The sequence below is a fragment of the Micromys minutus genome (assembly GCF_963924665.1).
Source record: "Micromys minutus genome assembly, chromosome: 2".
Taxonomy (NCBI): domain Eukaryota; kingdom Metazoa; phylum Chordata; class Mammalia; order Rodentia; family Muridae; genus Micromys; species Micromys minutus.
In genome coordinates this window covers 25,782,796-25,805,956 of record NC_137971.1, presented here as the reverse complement: position 1 = coordinate 25,805,956, position 23,161 = coordinate 25,782,796, and the positions used below count along the sequence as shown (strand labels likewise).

The following is a 23,161-nucleotide window of genomic DNA, read 5'->3' as shown; positions in this document are numbered from 1 at the left end:
ATCCCAACTGAAATAATTTGGTCTGGGGACTGGAGAGATAACTCTGATGGTTCAGAGCATTGGCTACTCCCAGAAAACCTGTGTTCTGTTCCCAGCTTCCACTCTGTAACTAGAGCCTTAGGGAATCCAGTGTCTTCATCTGACTTCCATGTCCACCAGGTATGCACATGGTGCACAGACATACATGCAAGCAAAGCACTCACACACAAGGTAAAATAAATAAGAATTGTTGGACAGAATTTAAGGGACTTAAAAGGAAGTTCAGGTTAGGGTGAAGCAAGCTGATTAAATGGCACATTTTGTACAATTACAGTCCTGTCAACAAATAAAACTGGCCTTGAACAATTACTAGAAGTAAACCTTAAGACTCACAGTTATCCATGGGGCACAGAATGAGATGATCTTTCCTCCTCTTTAGAATTTAGAACCAACATAGATAAACTTAAATTCCTGGCTAAAACCTCCATAATAGTGTAAAAGACAAGAAATTGCTTTAACTTTGTCTCGGGCAACTAGTAGCTGATCTCTGGTTTCCCACGGAAAAGAGAAAGCCTGTATCCCCCCGCCCCCCACACACACACCTTTTTTCCTTTCTCTGAGCCAAGACCTTACCCATATCTACCACCATGTCAAAGCTGCTGTCACATCCACTGAACACTAGCCATCAAGCATGACTGAGAAACCAGGTGAGTGGGACTTGCCTATAATCTCAGTCCTCAGGGGGCTTGAACCATGGGACCAGGAGGTCAGACCTTTCTAACCAGTGGATCAGGAAGGAGGAGCATGAGTTTGAGGCCACCCTGCACCACAGAGAAAGTTCCTGTCACAAAAAAAAAAAAAAAAAAAAAAAAAAAATCAGAATGTGTGGATATTAAGTGGTTCCCTTAAAATGAGAAGATCCAGGCAGACAGGCACATTTCTGTAATCTCAGCACTTGAGAGCTGAGTTAAGAAGACCACCATGAGTTTATTGCTATCCTAGGCTACATAGTTCAAGGCTATCCTAGGCTACATGGTGAGGCTCTCAAAAACACAAAACAAAACTAAACAAAAATCTAAAGCAAACATCTCGCCCTTTTCCCACCTCTCTGAGACACAGTCTCACTGTGTACCCCTGGCTGTCTGGGAAATAGCTATGTAGTTCAGGCTGGCCTCAGACTCACAGAAATCAACCTGCCTCTGCCTCTTGAGTGACAGTAAAGACATGTGCCAACATTCTAGGCAAAGCCATCAACTTTTAGGTTGAAAGAAGCAGATAGTTAACACATGAACGTAACCACAAAATACATTTTCCTTATACTTTTTCTTGATGAAACAGCAGTCAGATGAAACAGGGAGTCATTCTCTCTTCTCACTATGGAGTCTTGAACACAAATTGCCAGGATTACGTGACAGACACCTCTGCTGGCTGAGCCACTGGGCCAACCCTAATTACGGTTACTTTTTAAAACCCCTGACCATGGGCAACCATGTGGTTTCTTAATTTGATCAAATTATAGAACAAAAAGAAAAATAAAACTAAAGCCAAAACACCTAAGGCATATGCTAAAAATACAGATTGCCAGACTAAAAGTGTGTCTCAGTGGAAGGGTACTTGCCCACAACACCTGAGGTGAGTTTAATCCCTGGCACCATAAAACATAAAAACAAAAACAAAGAGTAGAAAATACCAAGCTATCGCCTACAGATTTGGGTTCTACGGGACTGGAACAGGCCTCAGGAAAGGTTTTCAGCAAAGGGGCCTCTTCAGTCAAGCTCAGAACTGCTACCCTCGTGAATCCAGATGAGTGGTATGAACAGCTGGAGCGCATCTTCGGTAAGAAGCTGGCATGTGGTCCAGCTGCCCCTTCTGACCACTATGAGGATAGTCTCAGGGCTGACAGTTGAGGGCAGTGCCCTGCAGTGGCTCAGCAGCCAGCACAGTGTCCAGGACACATCTGACTACATCTTAAGAAGATTCGTCATGAGCAATACTTTATGAGCACTGCAGGTCATTTTCAGATCTTAAATCTAGATTTTGAAGTTGTAGACATCACCCAACGCTGGATTAACCCCAGGGTTGCAGCTTAGAATGCCTTATGACGGTCCCTTAATGGCTCTGTGGAGAGAAGCATGCATTCCTTCATAGCGAAACCAGTTCTGGCAACAGTGCCTAGTTAAATATTTAAGGTGTGCAGGTGTCCAGTTCTTTTATTGGCAGCCCATGTAGCCACATGAGATCAAAAAAGGTTAAAACATCAGCATTAAAAAAAAAAAATCTGTTTTGAGGTTAGGGTTTAAAAAGCAAGATGCTCTTCAAGGGGCAAAGAAGACCATAAACCAAGGCTGCCTTCTGCTAGAGCCAGAAAACGGATTCTCAGCTTAGACTGGGACCAGACAGAAATAAGATGGAGCTGGAAGTGATCCAAATACCAAACTCAAAAGTCCAAGAAGCATTTCTTGTTCAGCCCCGATGGCCCACAACTGTAATACCCACACTGTGAAAGGGGGGGGGGGTCAATGTGTGTTCTTTGAGGCTAGCCTTGGCTACCAAGACTCAAACAAAACAAGCACCCAGCAAGAGCAGCTTTTACTCCCAAAGTCCTGGAGACTCTCTATGCCATCCATAAGTGAGAAGTCACAGAAGAGACTGGTCACAGAAGAAAACAGATCGTTCCAGCGACCTCGTCTTCACCACAGAACCCATGCCGTCTGTCAAGCTCCCGGTCTTGAAGAGAGGAAAGAATCCCTGTTCTACATTAACATTCTTAGGCTGTCTAGAGAGAGAACGGAGTTACAGACAGCTGCGGACGCCACTCTTACTCTGCACCAAGAAGCTGCTGGTTCTGCCCGATTTAGAGGCAAAGGAAAATGAGTATCCACTTTCCTTTAATAATACTGTGTGCTGTGTGTTGTGCAGCTCTTTCCTTCACATTGAAACTCTCCCTAGAGGGAAGGAGGGGGCTCTGAAGATGATTCACACGGCCCCAGGCCCGCACTACAGATGCAGTGATTAGTCACAGGCATGGAGGAGACTCTCCAGGTCCGACTTTGCGGTGTTCAGGGATGCAGCTTTCTTAAGTCTTTGCTCTTTCCCGACAGATCTTTTAATGAAGTAGCTGCCTTTGAGTCACCCACGCACCTGTAAGAAACCCCAGCAAACTAACCAGATTACTATGCTAGAGCTGGTTCTCATCATTGGTGGGCGCATAATCAATGCTCTATCTGAGAATAATAATGTTTGCTCGTATCTCCCTAGAAGTCACATAACACCTTACTTTCTTAGTTGGAGATAGTTTCTGAATGAAACAAAAATCCCAATGATTTGGCCACAGTCGGATGTAAAGGGACTTTTTTACCTCACTCCTGTGTGACTGTCTTCAATGTGACCAGCTCACCAACCAGAGATGATCAGAGTCCAGCCAGGTAGAGTTCCTTCTGCTTTCGAATGCCCTGTGCTAGGGCTCAAGATGGTAATCTCATTACCCGCTTAGACAAATCCCAGTTTAAACCACCAAGAGGTTTAGCTTTCTGTCTGGACAAGCCACCAGAGCATGCTGGCTTACTCTAGGGATGCTACTGATAATTTAATGTTACGGAGTCCCTAATTAAAGAGGTGTCGGAAAGAATTGCATCTCTAGGTGGCACCACCAAGCGGAAATGCATCCGCCAAGTGAACTCCATTCTTTTCTTTGAGCCTCAACTATGAAAGTCTAGTAAATCTTTAAAACTGCTGGGTGGCAGGAAGGAAGAGGGGCACCAACTAATTGCTCTTATGGTGATGCAAGCAGAAAGACAAGGTCACAAGCACGCAGCTCGCAGAGATGGAGAACGAATGCATTTTTATTCATTTACCCACTGAATAGGGCTTTTGCTTGTTTGTGTTCCTGGGCAGGCAAAGATACTGCGGCAAACCAAATTCAAAACCAGTGAGTGTGTGTGTTCCCCCTCGGTACTTCCATTCCGTCTAATCCACACGGACTAAGGGTTAATTAAGAACAATAGTCTAGAAGGAAGAGATAAAATCTACAGTCTGAGACCAGAATGCTATTTAATTAAACCTTTGTAGGTCAGCCTCCTAAAGCTAGTGACCACCAAGCAGAGTCCAAGCACTTTGAAATCATAGGATGTTCATGTCTGAAGGGTCCAAGGGTTCTAGCCAGCAATAAGTCCATAAGATGCTTAGCTCTGGGAAATGCAGGCAACAGCAACAGCAGATGCAAGAGCAGCAGCGGCAACTACAACATAGCATTTCAAACCCAGTGGGAGTGTGATCGAAGGGGGGTGAGGGGTAGCACCAAGTGCTGGTGAGGACATGTGAGGACCTACAAGAATGCTCACGGAGCCATTATCATCATCTCCTGAGTGAGAACAACCCACATGCCTGCCAAATGATGAGCATGAATAGGTAAGGTGTGATATATTTACAGAATGCAAGGCAACACAGGGTGCCGTGAGAAAAGGCGCGTGCCGCTAAGACTGGCTCTTGCAGCTGAATGTTGGGATATCTTACACTTGGAAGTACCTCCCTTGCCCTTAGGAGTCTCACTTTTTAGCTTTGTTTTTTCCTTTCTGTATTAAGCACTAAATCCAGAGCCTTGCACCTGCCGGGTAATTCTCCACTTTAGTCTTCAAAGTCACTATTGGATTGTCGTTGACACGGGTCTATGTAGATGAATCTCTGGAGTTCCAGGACAGCCATATTGATGTAAAGACTCAGTGCTTAGCTAACATGCATGAGGTCCCAGTTTCAGGTCATAGTGGTAAATAAAAGAAACAAACAAACAAAAACAACCAACACAGCAGAACATGGTGGTGCATGCATTCCTATAAGCCCAGCATTCTGGGTGTAGAACAGGAAGATCAAAGTTTAAGGACATCTTTGACTATGGAGTTCAAAGCCAGCTTGAATTAAAAGAGACCTTCTGTCTAAAAGAAAAAAAGAAAAGAAAGGAAGGAAGGAGGAAGGAAGGAAGGTAAGAGGGAAGGAGGGAAGGAAGGGGAGAAAGAAAAGAGATGAGAGAAGGGGAGAGGAGGGGAAGGGGAAGGAAAGGAAGGGAGGGGAAATGGGAGGGGAGGAGAGGGGCACTTCCTGCTGACCACTACAGTGGGCATCATTAATCCAAGCACTTCAGAGACTGTAGCAAGTGGATCTTCAACTTGAGGCCAGTCTTGCAGCACACATACCCCATCCCAGATAAAGAAGAAGAAAAAAAAAAAAAATGAAAAAGAGGCAGCGTTTTCAAACTCTTTTGCTTTGATTTTTGTTGTTGTTGTTGTTGTTGTTGTTGTTGTTGTTGTTGTTGTTGTTGTTGTTCCATTTTACCTCTGAAGCCCACATACGATAAATACGAGCAAGTCTCCCTGCATGAACTTACAAGTCATAATAATGGTGGTCTGAATGAGAAATGTCTCCCATAGGCTTGTGTATTTGAAACTCACTAGCCATTGGAGAGTTGCCCACTTCCTGTCTCTGTCTGCTTCCTACGTGTAGATGAAATGTAATCACACGGCCTGCCCCTCCTGCCTGCATGTCCTTATTACTCTGGAACCATAAGCCAAAATAAATTCTTTCTTCCTTAAGCTGCTTTTAGTGCTGGTATTTTATCACAGTAATAAAAGTAAGTAGAACAGTGACTAATAGGAAAAATGACACCACTGTTTTGAATAAAATAAAGGCAAGAAATTTGTCTCGTGGAACAGCTTCATTTTCATTCATTCCAGCACATATTTATTTATTGGATTGTTTATCCTTGACAAGATCTCCATCATTAGGCCAGACAGGCCACAGACACACAGCTATCTCTCTGACTCATTGTCCCACACTGCATAGAGAAGCATGGAGTCTCATGCCTGGCAACCCATTTGTATACTCTAATGCCTTCCATAATCCAGACAGAATGACAATTCACAGAACAAGTGCAAACTCTAAATGTTTTTGAACAGCCATTTTTCCCCCTTGGAAACTTGACTCAGAATTGATTCAGTAGCGTAGACATGTTTATAGAAAGTCTTCCATAAAAAGCTGAATACTAAAAATATTTAGCAACTCTTCACTCTGCTCATGATAAAGATAAAAATCAAACAGAAGCCATCCAAGCCTTTGAGCAAGTGCTCAAATGCTAAGAGATCATTATTCAGGGCCTGGCAGGTTACACATTTACTTCTTAGGCAATTGACCTAAGCCAGAGAGAGAGAGCAGTGGCCACACAGGAATGCCTAACTAACCTTTGACTGAAATTTAGTTGAAACTGCCACTCGTGTACTCAAGTGGTGTACTGGAGCAGGTGTTACTTCTTTATTTATTGTTGACAACCATCCACAGGCCACCAGGACTCCAGGTCTGTTCAGAACAACTCAGAAGATGCTGACCACAGATCTCTGAAAACCCATCCAGCAGCAGAACCACAACAGCCAACTCATATGACCTGCACGGCCAGAATGCTATCACTAATTGGCAGGGTGGGTTTTGTTGTTGCTTATTAGTTTTTTTGTTGTTGTTGTTGTTGTTTGGTTGGTTGGTTTTTTTGTTTTGTTTTGTTTTTGAGACAGAATCTATATATCCCTGGCTATCCTGAAATTCATCACATGGAATGGAGCAGGCTAGGCAAGTACTATCCCATCTGAGCAATAGCCTCAAAGTACCACCACTACCACCACCAACAACAACAACCAAGGGTTCTGAATGAAATATTTGAACCCTCTGAGGTTATAAGTTGCATGTAACTATACAACAAACGCTCACTGAATGAACTAATTTAAATAACTTATGAATTATTACCTTACACTTCCTTGTGTAGTAATTCCGTATAAAATTGCTATTGATGATTAATTACTAAAATGTACTAAATGATAGTCCTTCTGTCAAGAATGGAAGGGAAATAAAATGCCTCTGAAGCAAATTTCCATAAAGTTGACAGACAGATAAGAGACAGATGGGGTTTGGCTCGTGTCCTTCCTGGGAATTCTTAAACAAGGGCACTAAGTACATTCAGTGTTCTGTCTGCCTCTGTGCTCGGTTCTGAAACACCGGCACAGTATCTAAAGATCAATGTGGCAAATCCACAACTTTCAGTACCCCAGGGACTCCAGACTCCAGGCATAAGTTCGACTCTGTAACCTAATGGTTTTTCTAGATAGGTCTACCGGTTTCTACAGGCCTTGTCCCAGTGACCTTCGAGAAAAGGAGGAAATGCAACTGTTGGAGTACTGTCCCTTGTCCGGCATATGTCTCAGATTACAGTACATGAGAGACGGAAGCAGGAGGAGATCTGTGAGTTTGGGGGCTACACAGCAGGACCTTGTCTTAAAAAATGAATACACAAAGATTAAAGATTTTAAAGATGGTAGGTAAGATGGCTTAGTTGCTGGAGCACTTGCTTTACAAGAATGAGGAACAAAATCTGGATCTGTAGAACCCACAGAAAAATCCGGGCATAGTGGCACATGCTCCTAATCCCAAAGACAGGTAGCAGACAAGCAGATCCCTGGAGCTCTCTGGCAGTTAGCCTAGCCTACCTGCGGATTCCAGGTGAATGAGAGACCCTGTTTCCAACAAAAGGTGAAATATGTTTGAATAAGAGGAATGGCACAGCTGTTCTGTGGGCTCTATTGTACACATATGCACACACACACACACACACACACACACACACATATATATATATATAACCTCACACACAAGAACATGCACACACACATTCCTATACCCACACTAAAAAATACTGTTCTCTCACTTTGAGCTCCCTCCGCCCCCCACCGCTGCCTCCAAAAATCTCCCACACCATCCCCATCTCTGACTGTGTGTGTGTGTGTGTGTGGCCCTGGCTGGCCCAGAACTGGCTACAAAGGTCAGATTGGTCTTGAACTTACAGCAATCCTCTTCCCTCTGCCTCAGTTATACTGGGGTTAAGGACATGTGCATGTACTCTGGTTTGTTTCTTCATTCTTAATCTCTGTCTCTCTGTCTCACTGTCTGTCTCTCTGTCTCTCTCTGTGTGTGTCTCCCTGTCTCCCTTCCTCTCTCTCTCTCTCTCTCTCTCTCTCTCTCTCTCTCTCTCTCTCTCTCTCTCTCCATCCCTCCCTCCTTACCCCTCTCCCTTATCTACCGATTTTCGATCGATCCCAAGGCACTTTTGGCACGATACTATTTTATTCCAAGATTGAGGTTTCTGATCTCAGACCATGAATAAATGGTTAAAAATTAATCACCTACAAGTAGCAGGCACTTGCTAACCAAAGGGCTCTCTGAACACAGCAATGACCAGGCTTTTGTTAGTTGTCACAGGTTTCACTGTGATTAAATAACTAAACTCGTGTACCTAGTTATGCGTTGTATAATATATTACTAATTTTAAGGTAACAACAAGTTATATTTTTAAATAGGTTATCTTTCAGAAAAATATACAAAAACACAGTAATTGAAATGAAATGATCCCTGGGATTTGCTTTTATAACATATGGGGTGCAAAGAGAAGAAGCTGGGCTTGTAATAAAGAAAAAAAAGATTTCAAGTGCGTTATAATCGCAGAAGCTGAGCGCTGAGAACCTGCCTGAGAACCTGCCAGTCCCTAACACTTTGCTCTCTGGTCCTGAGTAGCGGTTACGTTTTTTCCAAAATGAAAAAGGTTTCTGAAACCCCAGCACTGCCCAAATGTCTCTCATGACAAAGGAATCACCACCTGTGACCTCCAAGACAAAATCTGAATGGTTCTTGACCTAGGCCATCCCTATTTTGCCTCCTGGATCCTATTTATAGAAACAGACAGAAAAAAAAAAATCCTTTCCACTTAGCTAGAACACACTTCAACTGACCTACCACACAATAAACCTGAAAAAAAGATGGCATGGCCCCAGCACGCTGACGCTTTGAGAACAGTTAGTTCGTTTAAGTCATGGGTGGCACATGCCTGACCCCAATACTTGCAAAGACGAGGCAAAAGAATCAAGCATTGCTCTGAGGTCAACCCCTGCTATGTCACAAGTCTGGGGCCACTCTGTATATGGCCCTTCTTCAGCGAAACCAAAAATCACCTCAGAAAAGTTGATGGGCCCAACTAAAGCCTTGTTTACAACTATTTAAAGGCAAACCTTGCTGTTTCCTCAACCACAAGGAGCAAGTCAAAACAATTCAAGTCATTCAAAAGCAGCAGCAATGAATCATGAAGTGAGTATAAATAAATCCAAAGTCATGATTTTCCTGGGACACACAGGAACGAAGCTCTACAAGCATGAAGAAACACATTTTCTTGTCTTTCCCAAGCCTCCTGACCTGAGGGCATACACATGAACTGACCACACCTCCTTGACCTCCTTGATCTAACAACTGCCTACCCCCCCACCACCACCACATGGAGCCTAACTATGGAGTAGGAATTTAACGAGAAGAAAGGGACTATAATTTATATAGATAGACATATGCAACTAAATATTTGTAATTTATAACGACTCTAAAGAATTTCTAGCCTCACGACATAGTGGACCCTCCCATACTTTTAGATTACTTTTCTCCCCAAACCAAGAGTCAAAGCCACGGCTCTGCGCATGCTTGACAGAGCTCTCCCTCTGAGCTACACCCTTCTCTTGAGCTATACTCTTCTCTTGTCTGTTCTTTGGAATTCATTAATTTTAGTTAGTTGTTTTGAGGCAGAGTCTTGCTCTGTAGCCTGGCTGGCCTAGAACTATGTTGACCAGGCCAGCCTCCAGTGTACTTACTAACTGAGGTCAGGGACCATGAATTCCTTCTGTCTTCACCTTCTGGATGCCCGCTGGGATTGCAGGCATATGCTGGCACTTTCTTAAGAATTCCAGCCAGGGCACAGCGGTAGTGAGTGCCCCGAGACCCCAACACCTAAGAGGTGGAAGCAAGACTCAGGGTCATCTTCAGTTTCATAAAGAATTCCCGAACTGCCTGGGACACAAAGGGTCCTGTCACAAAGAATAAAAGACAAGGAGGAAGGGAGGAGGAGGAGGAGGAATAGGAAAGAGAAAAAGGAAAACACTGCTGGTTGTGCTGGTCTATACTTATAACCAACCTGAAGAGCTGAGGCTGAAGGATTGCCTTGAGTTCAAGTCCAGCCTGGGTCACATAGCCAGTGTGAGGCCAGTCTGTGCTCAGGGTAAAACCTAGTCTCAATAAATAAATAAATAAATAAAAGACAGAAGGAAGGAAAAGAAAGAAAAGAAGAGAAAATAATTAAGAGCCCTGGCCACTTGTCTGACTTTCATCTTCAAGTACTTCTCCAAGCAGGACCTGCTGACCTTTCCTCTAGTTTTCCACATCCACTGTTCCAGCAACTAAGCTGGTATTCCCGATAACTTCTCTCTCATTCTGCGATCTGGCTTCACACTTGCCAGTTTTCATAGTGTAAAGACAACAAATACAAAATCACACGGACTTGTGCACGTTCAAGTCCCACCTCCAGCATGCGCTGACTTGTGCACACCAGCAGAACACCGGTTTGCTTGCATAATCCCAACTTACGCTACGCTTGTGGTCTAATTTATGACCACACTACTACAAATACACGGTCACCTCAAAGGATGAGTCTCACGTGGACCTCTCTCATAGTATAAACCCTCAGCGAGGGGCTGAGCTCAGTGGCAGTGTGTTTCCCTGGGATAAAGAAGGGTCTGTGTTTAATGCACGGAACTACATACAACCAGGAGTAGTGCATGCGCAATATCCTAGAGTAACTGGGGAGAGAGTTTGAAGCTACTCTGACCTTATAAAACACCACCTCAAAAATAAAATAAATAAAAAACTTTCTAAGCAGGAAAAGGATATTCCCTGAAGATAAAATACGATTATCCCCATGGCCAAACGTCTATTTACTTTTTATTTTGATTCATTTATTTGTTCTGTTTAGGTCTTGCTATGTAGCCTTGGATGACATGGTGCTAACGCTTCTCTTGCCTCAGCTTCCTGCCAAATGCTGTAATATTACCAGCACGCCACTACCTTGGCTTTACATGTCTTCATGGGCTACAGTTGGAAGCCAACATGATGGTGTCCATCTACAACTCCAGCCCCTTGAGAGACCTGACACTCGAGGATCTAGAGTTCGAGGGCAGCCTGGACAACTTAACAAGAGCCAATTCCAAAACTATAAATAAGAGTTTATAACATAGGTGTTGGAGAAGCAGGACAGCAAACACACTGCTCATTCAGATCCTGTCATACACTCACGGCTCTGCTGAGCCTGGGAACTGCCAAGCAACTACGGCAGGCTCTACCCAGCTTAGAGTCACACAAAACCCAACAATATCAGTACTTAGCCCATAGGAATAAAACTGCTCTGCTCCTACAGACCCCACTGGAATCACCAAATCTGAGTTCAAGGCCACCAAGGACGATGCCCTCTTAACCCCCTTTACATCCCTTCATTGGGTTTTGGGTCAGTCCTGACCTGTAACCCGATACAACCCACACTGAACGACACAGTGGAGTTTGGCAGAGCAGTCTTATTTCTTTAGGGACTAAGGACCCAGAGGAATATATTAAGATAATATGAGCTGTCATATAAGAGGCTAGTAAGATCATTTGTGATGGAATACAGGGTAGAAGTCATGGGGAGAAGAGGAAGGTTTTGACATAGAACATCTATAAAACCACCAATAATAGCCAACAGATATTGAGTGCCTGCACTTTTTCAGGAACCCTCAATATACTGTGGACTCTCATAGAGCTTAACACTGACTGAGTCTCTCTATCCCAGGGCAGTCGACCTTGGGACATAAAGAAGCAGTTTACCAGAGCCCCATAGAACTTCAAGCAACTGGCATTATCCAAACTGGCTACAGGTTTATTCCGACATGCTCTTCCTGTTTCTAGAGTCCTTGCAGCCTCATTCTCAGACGAGATTCAAGGTCAGAGAACCAGAAGGCCTTGCAGAAGGTAACATGCACCCAAAAACTAGCACCTGTCATCCGCCACCTACCCAAAGCCTAGAAGGCAGGTGGGGCCTTTTGTTTTGTTTTGGGGTTTGTTTGCTTGTTTGTTTGTTTAATTTACTGGGGAATCGGTTAAAAAGACAACCCGAGAGCTAGAGGCAGCCGTTCTAAAATCTTGTTCAGTTCATGTACTTCTTTAAAAGAAAGGTCGTGATCTTTCTAAACTTTCTCATCGCCTTCATCTTTATCTGCCTCACTCAAAGGCTGGGAGACCAGTCAAGATCAAAGGATACTGGTTTTAAAAACAAAAATACACATCTGTTGGGTGGGGCTGATGAGAAGGCTTAGTGCTGCCAAGTCTGAGGATCTGAGTTCTCTCTCTGGAACCCTGAAGGACAGCACTGACTCCTGCTCTGTGGCTGCAGTACGTGCTCTGGTATTTGTATGTAATGCACCTTAAATGCAATTTTAAAACAGTTTAAAATTAAACAAAACCTTGTTAATCAAATTACTCATTTCTCTTACATACACACTAAGTTGACAATGTCACTCTTGGAACAGTCGTGCCTTCTTTTTTGTCAGGAGTTGCAATGGGGCAACCAAGGCGTGTGATTGACATATAGTTTGCTTAGAGAAAGGTCAAAGGGCATTAGGAAAAGCTCCTTCGGGAGGTGATTGAAGATAGCATTGAAGAACACTATGAAACCTGGTCTTCCAATGATCCAAAGCATTATACCACATTCCTTATTTGGTCCTCTCTCCAGATGGTAGGGCAGACATCTTCCTTCCCTGTTAATAAAAGCGCCTCAGAAATGCTCGTAAGTGGAAGGAGCGGCGGAGTCTGAATCTGGAGCTGTTCTCTCCAAAGCTCTTTTTCACGAGAGAACACTTACACCCAGGGGCTCCACAGGCTTCCTGAAGAGCAGAGACAAAACCCTGAGTCCTCAGTTTCTTCATCTGGAGATAACTACACTCCTCACCTCGCAGGCTGACACGGTCTGCTTAGCACTTGGCACACAGGAAGCTGAGTGCTCCTTAGTGTAGACCACTGTTACTTCCCAGGACATATGCCAGCTTCATGCACTTATCTGTTTTTAGTTTAAATGGTCCCAACAGTCACCACCATCAGGCCGGTCACCACCTCACGGCTCTGAGGCTCTCCCTGACTGCAAAATGGGGAACATGCATGTGCTTTCCCAAAAACTTGGAACAAAAAGTACACGGGTCTTTCTCAACGATGGCTTCTTGCAGGCATCCACAAGTCTCTCCACCATGTCTCCAAAGAACAGTGAAATCCTAGTGACCAGGATCCTGATTTCTACAGCTATCCCTAAACAAGGAATGACATTTCCTTGCCCCTTTAAATCATCCACTACACTCAGATACATTCTCAGGGAGAAGAACATATTCATAAAAAAAAGTCAACTCAGGGCACCCAAAAGATGTCACAAATTAAGTAATACTGTGCCAAGCTTGACAACTGTACTGTCTAAATTTTTTTAACTCAAATTCTGTATGTCACACTGAGTACACTTAAGTTTCTATATTTGATTTACAATATTGTCATTTTAAGGTGGGTGAATACAGCATATATTGAAGCTTATAATGATAAAAATAGCTTATGAGACAGTGCTTGTCTAGCATGAGCAAAGTGCTGGGTTCATTCTTAAGTACTGGGGACACGAAGGAAGTGGTTATTTTGTTTGTCCTTTTTTCCCCCTTTTTGAAAGACTGTCAATCTCAAAACTGCGAAGATGCAGTCCAGGCCTTGAATTCTGGACAATTCTCCTGCTTTAGCCTCTCTACTGCTACGTTACTTATGTAAATCAACAGACAGTTTGTAACACACATACACACAATTGAACACATAAATCAAGCTAGATTAGGACATAAATAAATAAATAAAATAAAACCTAAACAGAGACCTGCCAGTTAAAACTAGTACTTCCACTATAGACACAGCTCTTTCCAAGATTGCTGTGGGTTTCACCTTACTTGTAAGATGTCCCTAATGCTAAGAATTAATGACACTATTTCCATCTCTGGTCACGACACCAATGAAATACAGACCATACTAATGCTGAAATTCACTTACAGGTCTTTCGGGGAACGTTAAGTTCCTGTGTTTGGTCTTTGAGGGAATAAAGCATGTTTGCGAGTTTAACACATTAACCATAGACAAAGAAAATATTTTAAACTTTTATTTAGTGTGTATGTGGAGTGGGGAGGGCTGAAGGATAATTGGCAGAGACAGTTTTCTCCTTCTGCCATGTAGTTTCCAGAGACTGGCCATGAGTTGTTAGGCTTGGAAGCAGCCCTGCTGAGCCTAGGCCTTGATCCTTAATCTACAACTTAAATGTCTATTTAGACCGTAATTGGCAAACCTAAAGCTGGGCGAGGTGGAGCACACTTGTAATTCCAGCCTTTGGGAGGATGAGGCTGGAAGGTCACAAGGGCAAGATCAGCCCATTTACCAGAGGGAATTAATTCTAGGCCAGCCTGGGCTAAGAATCCTTGCCAAGGAGTAGAGGAGGAGCTGGCAATCTGGCCAGGTTGCAGAGGATGGCTCCTGCGTGCATTTATTTAGTATTTTGTAATTTAGTCTGCAAACGTCTTGTCTGTCTGGAAAGAGTGACTGTGACTGAAGAAAAAAAAAAGGCAGTCACATCTGCACTCTTAGGATGCAACCTGAAAATTCACCCCATCTTTTCGCGCTGGCTTTTCTGATTGCTCAGTTCAAAGGTAAAATCCAATCTTCCAAGGGCAGAATCTCAATATTTTAAAACTTAAAGCCTGTACTTTCACAATTAGAGCTAAAACTGATAACAGACTTAGTTTCATTCAAGTCTGTACCCATGTTAATATAGAATGGATTTATCCATTTTCTGCTACCAGAATGTTCTCACTGAATGACTGTCAGCTAGCATCCCCTGTAACACCTGCCTACTGCCATACAATGGAAGGAAGAGGGTAATGCTGTCTATCCGCTGCCCACCAGAAGCTGCTCAGGGGCCTGCCTTCCACAGAGCACTGAGTTACCACCGAAGCCTTCTCTGTCCGCAAGTGTGCTGCCTCATCCAAAACAATGTCCCACGGAACTAAAATCACTAGGTTTTACTTCCTGTGTTACTTTCCCCCATGTTAATTTTTCTTAATTTTTTTAAGACAAAATCTCCCCATGTAGCTCAGGGTGACCTGGAACTCCCTACAAGCCTAAGATGACAGGAATCTTGAGATCTTCCTGCTCGGCCTCCTGTGTAATGGGATTATGGACAAAGTGCCACCACTTCTACCTAATACACACACACACACACACACACACACACACACACACACACACACACACTTACACAGCTAACACATACATACACCTCATATGCCTAACATACACTTAACATACACACCTAATACATATCTAATATACACCCCAACATATACATATACACAGCTAACACATATATACAAACACATACCTAACACATATGCACACCCCTAACACACACATATGCACCTCACATACCTTACACATTTAACACACAAATATACCCCACATACCTAACACACTCTCTCTCTCTCTCTCTCTCTCTCTCTCTCTCTCTCTCTCTCTCTCTCTCTCTCTCTCCACTGTATCATTTGTGCATGTTCCCAGAAAAGCATCCCTCTGCATATGTGGTGGATTGATTCTAGGACCCACACATGCTTCTTCCCATCTGAGGGTACCAGAGTCTGTTCTTGCTCTGAGATGACACAGTATTTGCAATAACAGAACTGCCTGGACTATACTTTAAGTTATCTGTGGATAACCTGTAACATCTAACCTGATGTGTTATGTAAAGAGTTGTCATGCTGACTGTACGTGGGTTTGTATATGTGTGTGCACTTCATGACGTAAACACCAAAGCTATGAGATGGTAAATAAATGATGGCTCATCCATATAACAGAATATTGGGCATATAAAACAGGATTGTATTATGGATGATATTTAGTCATAAGGAAATGTTTGTACTGGGTTGCCGGGGTTGGGAAAAGGCTCTGTGAGGAAGAATTGTTTTGGCTTCCCAGTACCTGTGACCTCAGCAATGGAGGGAGGAGGGCACAGAGAAGAGTAATGATGAAGTTTGTAGACCACTTATCTAGTTAAAAACTGGCGAGCTTCAGGTTCAATGAGGGAATAAGGCAGAGAGCACCAGGACTCACAGCGCCTTTCTTTAGCCTCCACACATACACAAACCTCCAGATACGCATGTCTACCACATGAATGCACTGCACAGGGGGTGAGGTGGGGACAGAGAGGCAAAGGACTAAACTGTTTAACTTCTTTTTTTTAAGTTATCAATAGGGAGTCAAGAGGTTGTGGAGTTGCAACCCACCAGTTGAAAATGGCTGCTCTAGCTTCTACTCCCAAGTGACAGGGTGAGAGGTGTGGCTGGCCTGGGATCACTGCTGGAGATCAAACCTGGGGTTCTGTTCATTCCTACTCTGCATCCCTTAATCACAGAACACAAAAAAGCAAACCAAACGAAACCAAGCCAATATCACCAACAACAAAAACCCAAGTACTTGTTACTGTGTGTGGATGGTGCATGGTGTGTGTGTTATGCATTTATATTTTTATCTAGCTTAGTTTGTGTATGTGTATACATGTGGGTTCACGTGTACCGCAGAATGGGTGGGGAAGTCAGAGGATAACTTGCAGGAGGTGGCTCTTTCCTACTTTTTGGGGCTGGGGGTGGGGGTCACACTTGGGTCACCAGGTTTGCTGTAAGCCACCTCACTTGCTAGCCCAGATGCCATATCTAAATCAGCAGTTTTCTGCAGGATGTAGCCATGAGTATTTTTCCTGTCATTTCCCCACTTTTCTGTAGGAATTCGAGACAACGATGGGACTTTTCAAAGTCAGTCAGTCGGAGGCAGCATCTTCTGCCTCTACTGCTTGTCCTGAGATTCATGGTGGACAGTGTTTAGTGATGACAGCTGGCAGATCTGGAGTAAACGCTCTCCCGCCATCCTCACACAAGCTCTACCACCCCCTTTCACTCACCCTGAAGCACAAAGGTCAGGTACTGGCTCTGACCACGCACAACTAAAATTCAAACTCAAGTCGTCTGGATGGAGGGACAGGTGAACGTTTACAGCACCTTGGAACTGTGCTCACACCCAAACTTTTGTACATAGCTGTGCTCCACAGTTGTGCCAGTTCCTCAGCGTCCGCACAGCAAGGCAGCTAGACGTGCTCCCTGGTGTTAGGAGTAGCACCCCAGAAAATCTAAACTCACTGAGCACCCCCCACCCCCCAACCCCTTTGGGCTTTTGAACCAGCTTTTCCAAGTGAACTTTCTGATCCATTTATGTATATATGTAAAATAAAATCGTCAGAACTATTTTTAGCTTAGAGCTGGAAATAAAATGGCTGATGAGTATTAACTACCTATTAACCAAAATTAAACCGAGAGCCGTCAGGCCAAAGGGTAACATAAAATCCACACAACAGAGTACATCAAAGGACCCTCTCTGTTGATGCTGGGAACCACTGAAGTTCCTTTGACAAAAAGCAGCTACAGGAACGGAGACAGCTATGATGTGGTGACGCCACCTGAGTCACTTTTTCTGCTTCAACATCAACCATTATGCATGTTCATCCATTTCAAAGTACATGAGGAAACATCATTTCTAATCTGACTTCCAACTTAATTGGCAAGGATTAATTAACAGGCAATCAACAAAGGTGGGGGGCGGGGACAGGCAGGACATAGGAGCAGCTCCATGGGAGAGTATGCTTTTGGCAACGGCAGGCCCTAGTTTCAATAACGAACACACACACACACACACACACACACACACACACACACACACACACACACACACCATGAGAATATAACTAAATGCTCACTCGTGAGGCAGGGAAGATAATTAGTATAAAAGTCCTATAGGAAGATTCGTCAGCTCTGGAACATCATGGAGTTCTGCAGATAGCAGAAACATTACCTAGTTTAACTCTAGCATTTTAAGAGCACTGGTACCTTGGTGGAGATCATGACTGCTAGGTAGCAGGGGCAGGCAAAATAACGGAGGAAAGACTCCAGGGAGTAAGTAAAGGAAGCGACACTTACACATTAAATAGACAACTTTCTCCTCCTTTTGCTTAATAAAACCAACAAGCAACTGATTTGACTTTTGGAGGGTGCTGGAGATAAACCAAGGAAGTTTGGAAGGCTGGAAGAGTCCAGCCTCCAGATTTGATTTCTAGATTAGAACACCTTCCCACGGAGAGAGCGGGTTATACTTTGGTTTTAAGATTTACAGGTTGTTGTTGTTTGTTTGTCTTTAAATTTATATGCATGTGTGCAGGCACCCTTGGAGACCAGAAGAGGGTGTCAGCTTGGATAGGGTTAGAGTTACAGACGGTGGCAAGCCTCCTGATGTGGGTGCTGGAAACCAAACTGTGGTCTTCTAGAAAAGCAATAACTACTCTTAACTGCTAAGCCATCTCTCTTGTGCTAAACCCACTTTTAAGCAAGACATTTTAGTAGTGAAATATTCAGATGTATGCCTTCGGGCATGCAAACTGTATTTCAGAACTGTATGTTCAGAGCTGAAGAGATGGCTCCGAAGGGAAGCATGTTTGCTACTCTTGCAGAGGACAGAGGTTTGGTTCCAGCACCTAAATGGAGGCTCCCAACTATCTGTAACTCCAGTACCAGGGGGTCTGATGCCTTCTTTTTACCTCTGATAGCACCAGGCATGCATGTAGTACAGAGACATACACAGCAGGAAAACATTCCTATACATAAAAATAAAAGAGAATCAATGTGTGTGCAAATATGAGAAAATTAACCCAATAGGCTAATGAAAAGCAAGTGCTGATTCGGTCCTTTAAAAACTTGTAAAGACACAAGGCTGGTGACTCACTCCTTTCATCCCAGCACTCAAAAGGCAGAGCCTGATGAGTCTTTACAGCGACCCCGCTCAAGGCCAGCCAGTGCTACATAGTGAGGCCCGCACTCAAAAAACAAGCAAACAAAAGTTGTAAATAAACCAAGCGTGGTGATTTATTGTAGAAACAGGAGGATCAAAGAGCTTACGATTATTCTTAGCCATAAGTGGAGTTTGAGGCCAGCCTGGGCTATATGAGATCCTATCTCATGAAAACAGAATAAGCAAATAAATAACTTAACAGGATTTATAGATAAAAGTAAAATTAAAAGCCTTTATATATATATTTTGTAAGAAACACAAACCCTTAGCTTCTGACACAAAGTGCACAGGCAGACAATTACATTTTCTTCTATTTTAAAATTATTCCTAGGGCTTTGAAAACAGAGTTAAGGCCCCGGGTTATTTTCCTCCCCCTCAAATAATTGTTAGAGATTGCATTTTCAGTTCCTTGAAAAAAAAGTATTGTAAGAAGTGCATCGTAAGGCATGATGGTAGAAGCCTGTGATCCTAGCACTTGAGAGGCTGAGGCCTGAGGAACACCAAGAGTTACAGGCCAGCGTGGGTCTTTATCACAAAAATCTGGTCTCAAAAATACCAAGAGGCCAGAGAGACAGCTCAGCAGGTAAGGGCTCTTGTCACCAAGCCTCTCAACATGAGTTTGATGACCCGAGTGTGATCACATGTTAGGAGAGACCTCTGATCTCCTGGGCTGCTGAGCATGCTTGTATCTATATAACCAACACCACACAGTAAGTGTTAGAAAACAAGAAGGCACACACACACCAAAAAAAAAGACTTCAAACCAGCGACTGCCAATCTACCACCCCCTCAACTCAAATGTAGCTCAGGCTGGTCTCAGACTTGAGATTCTCTTTACTCAGCCTCCTCAGCAGTGAAATTATAGGTCTGTGATAACGTGCCTGCCTAGCTCTCTTTCCTAGTGTCTAGTTACTGTTGTTAAAAACTATAAACTCTAAAATGGAGATCAGAGAAGTAAGTAAAATGTGGATTCAGGGAAGTAAAACAAAATAAGACAAAGTTATCAGGCAATATGACAGTCAAAAAATTATATTTTCCAAGAACTATACAATTTATGTTAAAAAAAAAAAAAAAAAAAAAAAAAAAAACACTAAATAGCTTATAGTGGTCTTATAGCCCTGGCCAAATCAAATCTTCTAGGCAATCCCGAACTCCGCACACACACCTTAACATTTCAGTCCTCCAAAATGCAAGCGCTGGATTCACGCAGTTGTGTCAAAGCGTTTCCCGAAGTTTTAGAAACGAATGCATTGCAGAAAGGCTAGGAAAACTATGAAAAGAGAGATTTAAAAAGTATAAACGAAGACAGAAGGAGTTACGCTGTTTGCCAAAGACCAAACTTCTACATAGATTCAAACCCAATTCCCAACACCAAACAGAAATTTATATGCAACAAGTACACCTTGGAATCCGACCGCTTACTACCGTGTACTCTACTTACATTGCTTTCTGCCATTTATAAGCTTCATTAAAGACACACACAAAGAGGTAACCAGTTGGATGGAGTAAGGCTCAGATAAGAAAAAAAAAAAAAAAAGTCGCAAACTCTACCTACGAACTGACATCCCAGAACGCCAGGTGGGGAAGGAACCTTTGACAGTCTACCATTATATATACAAGCCTCAGATTGTGAAACAAGGCACTTTTCGGAGCTGTACAATTACAAACACTCAACTCTACCCACTCCAAGGGGGGAAAAATCCACCTGCAGTCCTCATTGGTCCACACAGTTCCGGCCCACATGGTGTCAGTGGGTGTTTCCCTCGACGCAAGCGGTCTCACTGGCTGTGTGGAAACACTCTTTAATAGGCTGTGATTTGGGGGATTGTCGAACTCCACGCCTCCTTAAGCTTGCCAATGAGCCCAAGATACTGGCGGTTACTCTGCGATTCAAAGGGCAAACTGGTGGCCTGAGCTGTACACCCCAAAAGATGTGCTCGGAGACGGGAGCAGTGAGCCCGGGGCTGTGCCAGCCCTACCTCCCCCTAGTCCCAGACCCAACATCAGTCGGATGTATGCTCCGGGCCACCACTAAGATCGGGCAGTGCTTTCGCCTTGCCTCCACCGTGACCGAAGGAGCAGTTACTGCTAGCGTCTGACCGACCCATCGGGCGGATAGCACTAGGCAGGCGCCACCGCTGGCCGCCACCTTAGACCGCCCGACGCCTCTAGGGAGGTCGCTGTCCAGAGCGGCGCTCTGCCGCCCCCCTCGACCGCGGGCACCGGCGCTCCCCCGCCGGCAGGACTTACGCGGCCTGTTCTTCCTCCCGGAGTCCATCCTCCTCCGCAGCCGGCATTTCTTGGCCGGAGAATCATGCTGGGCGAACAGCGGCTGCGGCTGCGGCTGCGGCTGCAGCTCCGGCGGGAGCTGGAAGCGTGGGGGCGGCGGGTCGCGGCTGCAGGCGGCCGGCGGGTGGAAGCCGTTGTGCAGCAGCCCGTTCACGGCGGCCGCGGCGCCCTCGGGGGCCCCCGGGGACTGCAGGGCCGCGCGCTCGTGCTGCGCGCCGCGGTCGCCCATGCCCGGGACCGGCGGGGCGGTGCGCGGGCTCCGGCTCCCGCAGCCTCGCTGGAGGTCACGGTCGGCCGTCCTCCCGTCTTCCGACCCGCCCTGCGGCTTGCTCTCCCGCAGCCTCGGCGCCGCGGCCGGGGGCTGGCGGCCCGGGCGCTCCTCCCCTCCTCCCGTCGGCGTCCCCACGTCTTCGGCGAGCTGGGCCCCGCGCGCCGGGCTCGCTGCTCCCGCCCGCGGCGTGTCGGCATCGCGCGCCGCTGAGGGAACCTCCGCGGACCCCGGCCGGGGAGCCCGCCTCCCCCTCATCCCAAGGCCGAGCCACTTCAAATGCGGCTTCCTAGTCTCCCAGACCTGTCCCCGCCACTGAGCATGCCCAGTCCTACCCGCCACCGCCACCGACGAGTTTCAACGTGCGGAATGAAGTTCTCGGGGTTTGCGAAGAGGAGATAGGCGGATCGGGCTTTGTGTGGCGGAGAGAGCCTAAAGGGTACTGGGTGAGGTAGGCACGAGACTGCCAGAAACCTCGGGAGGAATGCCGGGGGAAGCCAGATATTTACAGAGGTTTCAGGTTTGCTAATCCTATCCCCAGTGGGCTAGTACCTTCACAAGGTCACCCATGCCCACATCCCCGCCCCCCGAAAGTGTGTGTGTGTGTGTGTGTGTGTGTGTGTGTGTGTGTGTGTGTGTGTGTGCCGGCGCGCGTGCGTTAATGTGACCAAACTACTCTCAGGTCTGAAGGGAGGGACGAGAACAATTATTTATAGAGAGGTAGGCAGCCTTGGAGAAGGAGGGGAGTGAAATTCCTTGGCTAGCACGCGCACACAAACAGCATGTGTTCTCGAGTTAGTTGTCATTTGCCGAGAGGAAACCTAGGAAGAGAGTGTAAGGACAGTGAAGGACAAAACTAGGCAGGAATAACCGCTGCTGGAAGAAACCAAGTAAACAGAAACGTTCCCAAGCTATAAAAAGCGCATTCCTCACCCAGAAAAGACCAGCAGGGACAATGCCCTGTTCTGATATTTATGAAGTAAAAAGTTGCCCTGGTTATGAGAAGGGGAACCAGCACCATGGTAGCCCTCAAATAACCCTCAGTTCCGATTCCTACTGTCACTGAACAAAAGACAAAGTCAAGACTTAACACACCTGTTATAGGCAGTGCCCAGCAAGCAGGACACATTTGGGTGTTGGTGACTTCTTGAGGCCTTAGCTTTTGTCTGTCCAAAGTGGACTCTTATATTTCACAAAAGTACCTAATATAGCCTTTGCACATAATAAATGCTCACAGGGGTCTAATGTAAACATTAAAGTCAGGCTGGGGATGTAACAGCTTCTTACCACTGGGATTCTATCCCTACAAAGGAATCGAGAGAACATAAAACTGCAGGCCATTATTTCAAACTACTGTGAATACAGTAGGCGGAGGCCAAGCCCCTCACTGAGATTCCACATCACCAAGCTCAAACTAAGCTATGTGACCCTCTGAAAACATCTGGATTAAAGAGATGAGAGCCAAAGTTCCCAAACAGGTCAGCATCAACAACATGAATGTCCCTCTACCTTAGTCCTAGCAAAAGTGCCCTGTGGTTAGCCTACCCATCCCTTGAACTCAATCCTCCATGGGTCCAAAACTGGCATTAGCTGTCTCCAGGATTTATATTTGGTTTTAGGATTTCTTTCAGCAGAGCCCTTCCCAAAGTCACAGGTACAGAATCAATGAAGCCACTCTGTTCCGCCCGCCTGTCTTTTCAGAGGACACCAAGGCACAGAGAAATAACTGAGATTAGGAACAAAGCTAGAACTCAAACT

General features: G+C 45.0%; 1 protein-coding gene across 1 annotated transcript in view; it reads right to left on the bottom strand.

Annotated features, from left to right (window-relative positions):
• PANK1 (pantothenate kinase 1) overlaps positions 1 to 22,054 on the bottom strand; it is a 64,520-nt gene extending 42,466 nt beyond the window's left edge. The window contains exon 1 of the mRNA XM_080911343.1: positions 21,097 to 22,054. Coding sequence (XP_080767469.1) covers positions 21,097 to 21,661 — 565 coding nt within the window. The 5' untranslated portion in view covers positions 21,662 to 22,054. The remainder of the gene's footprint in view (positions 1 to 21,096) is intronic.
• Between the last annotated feature and the right edge of the window lie 1,107 nt (positions 22,055 to 23,161).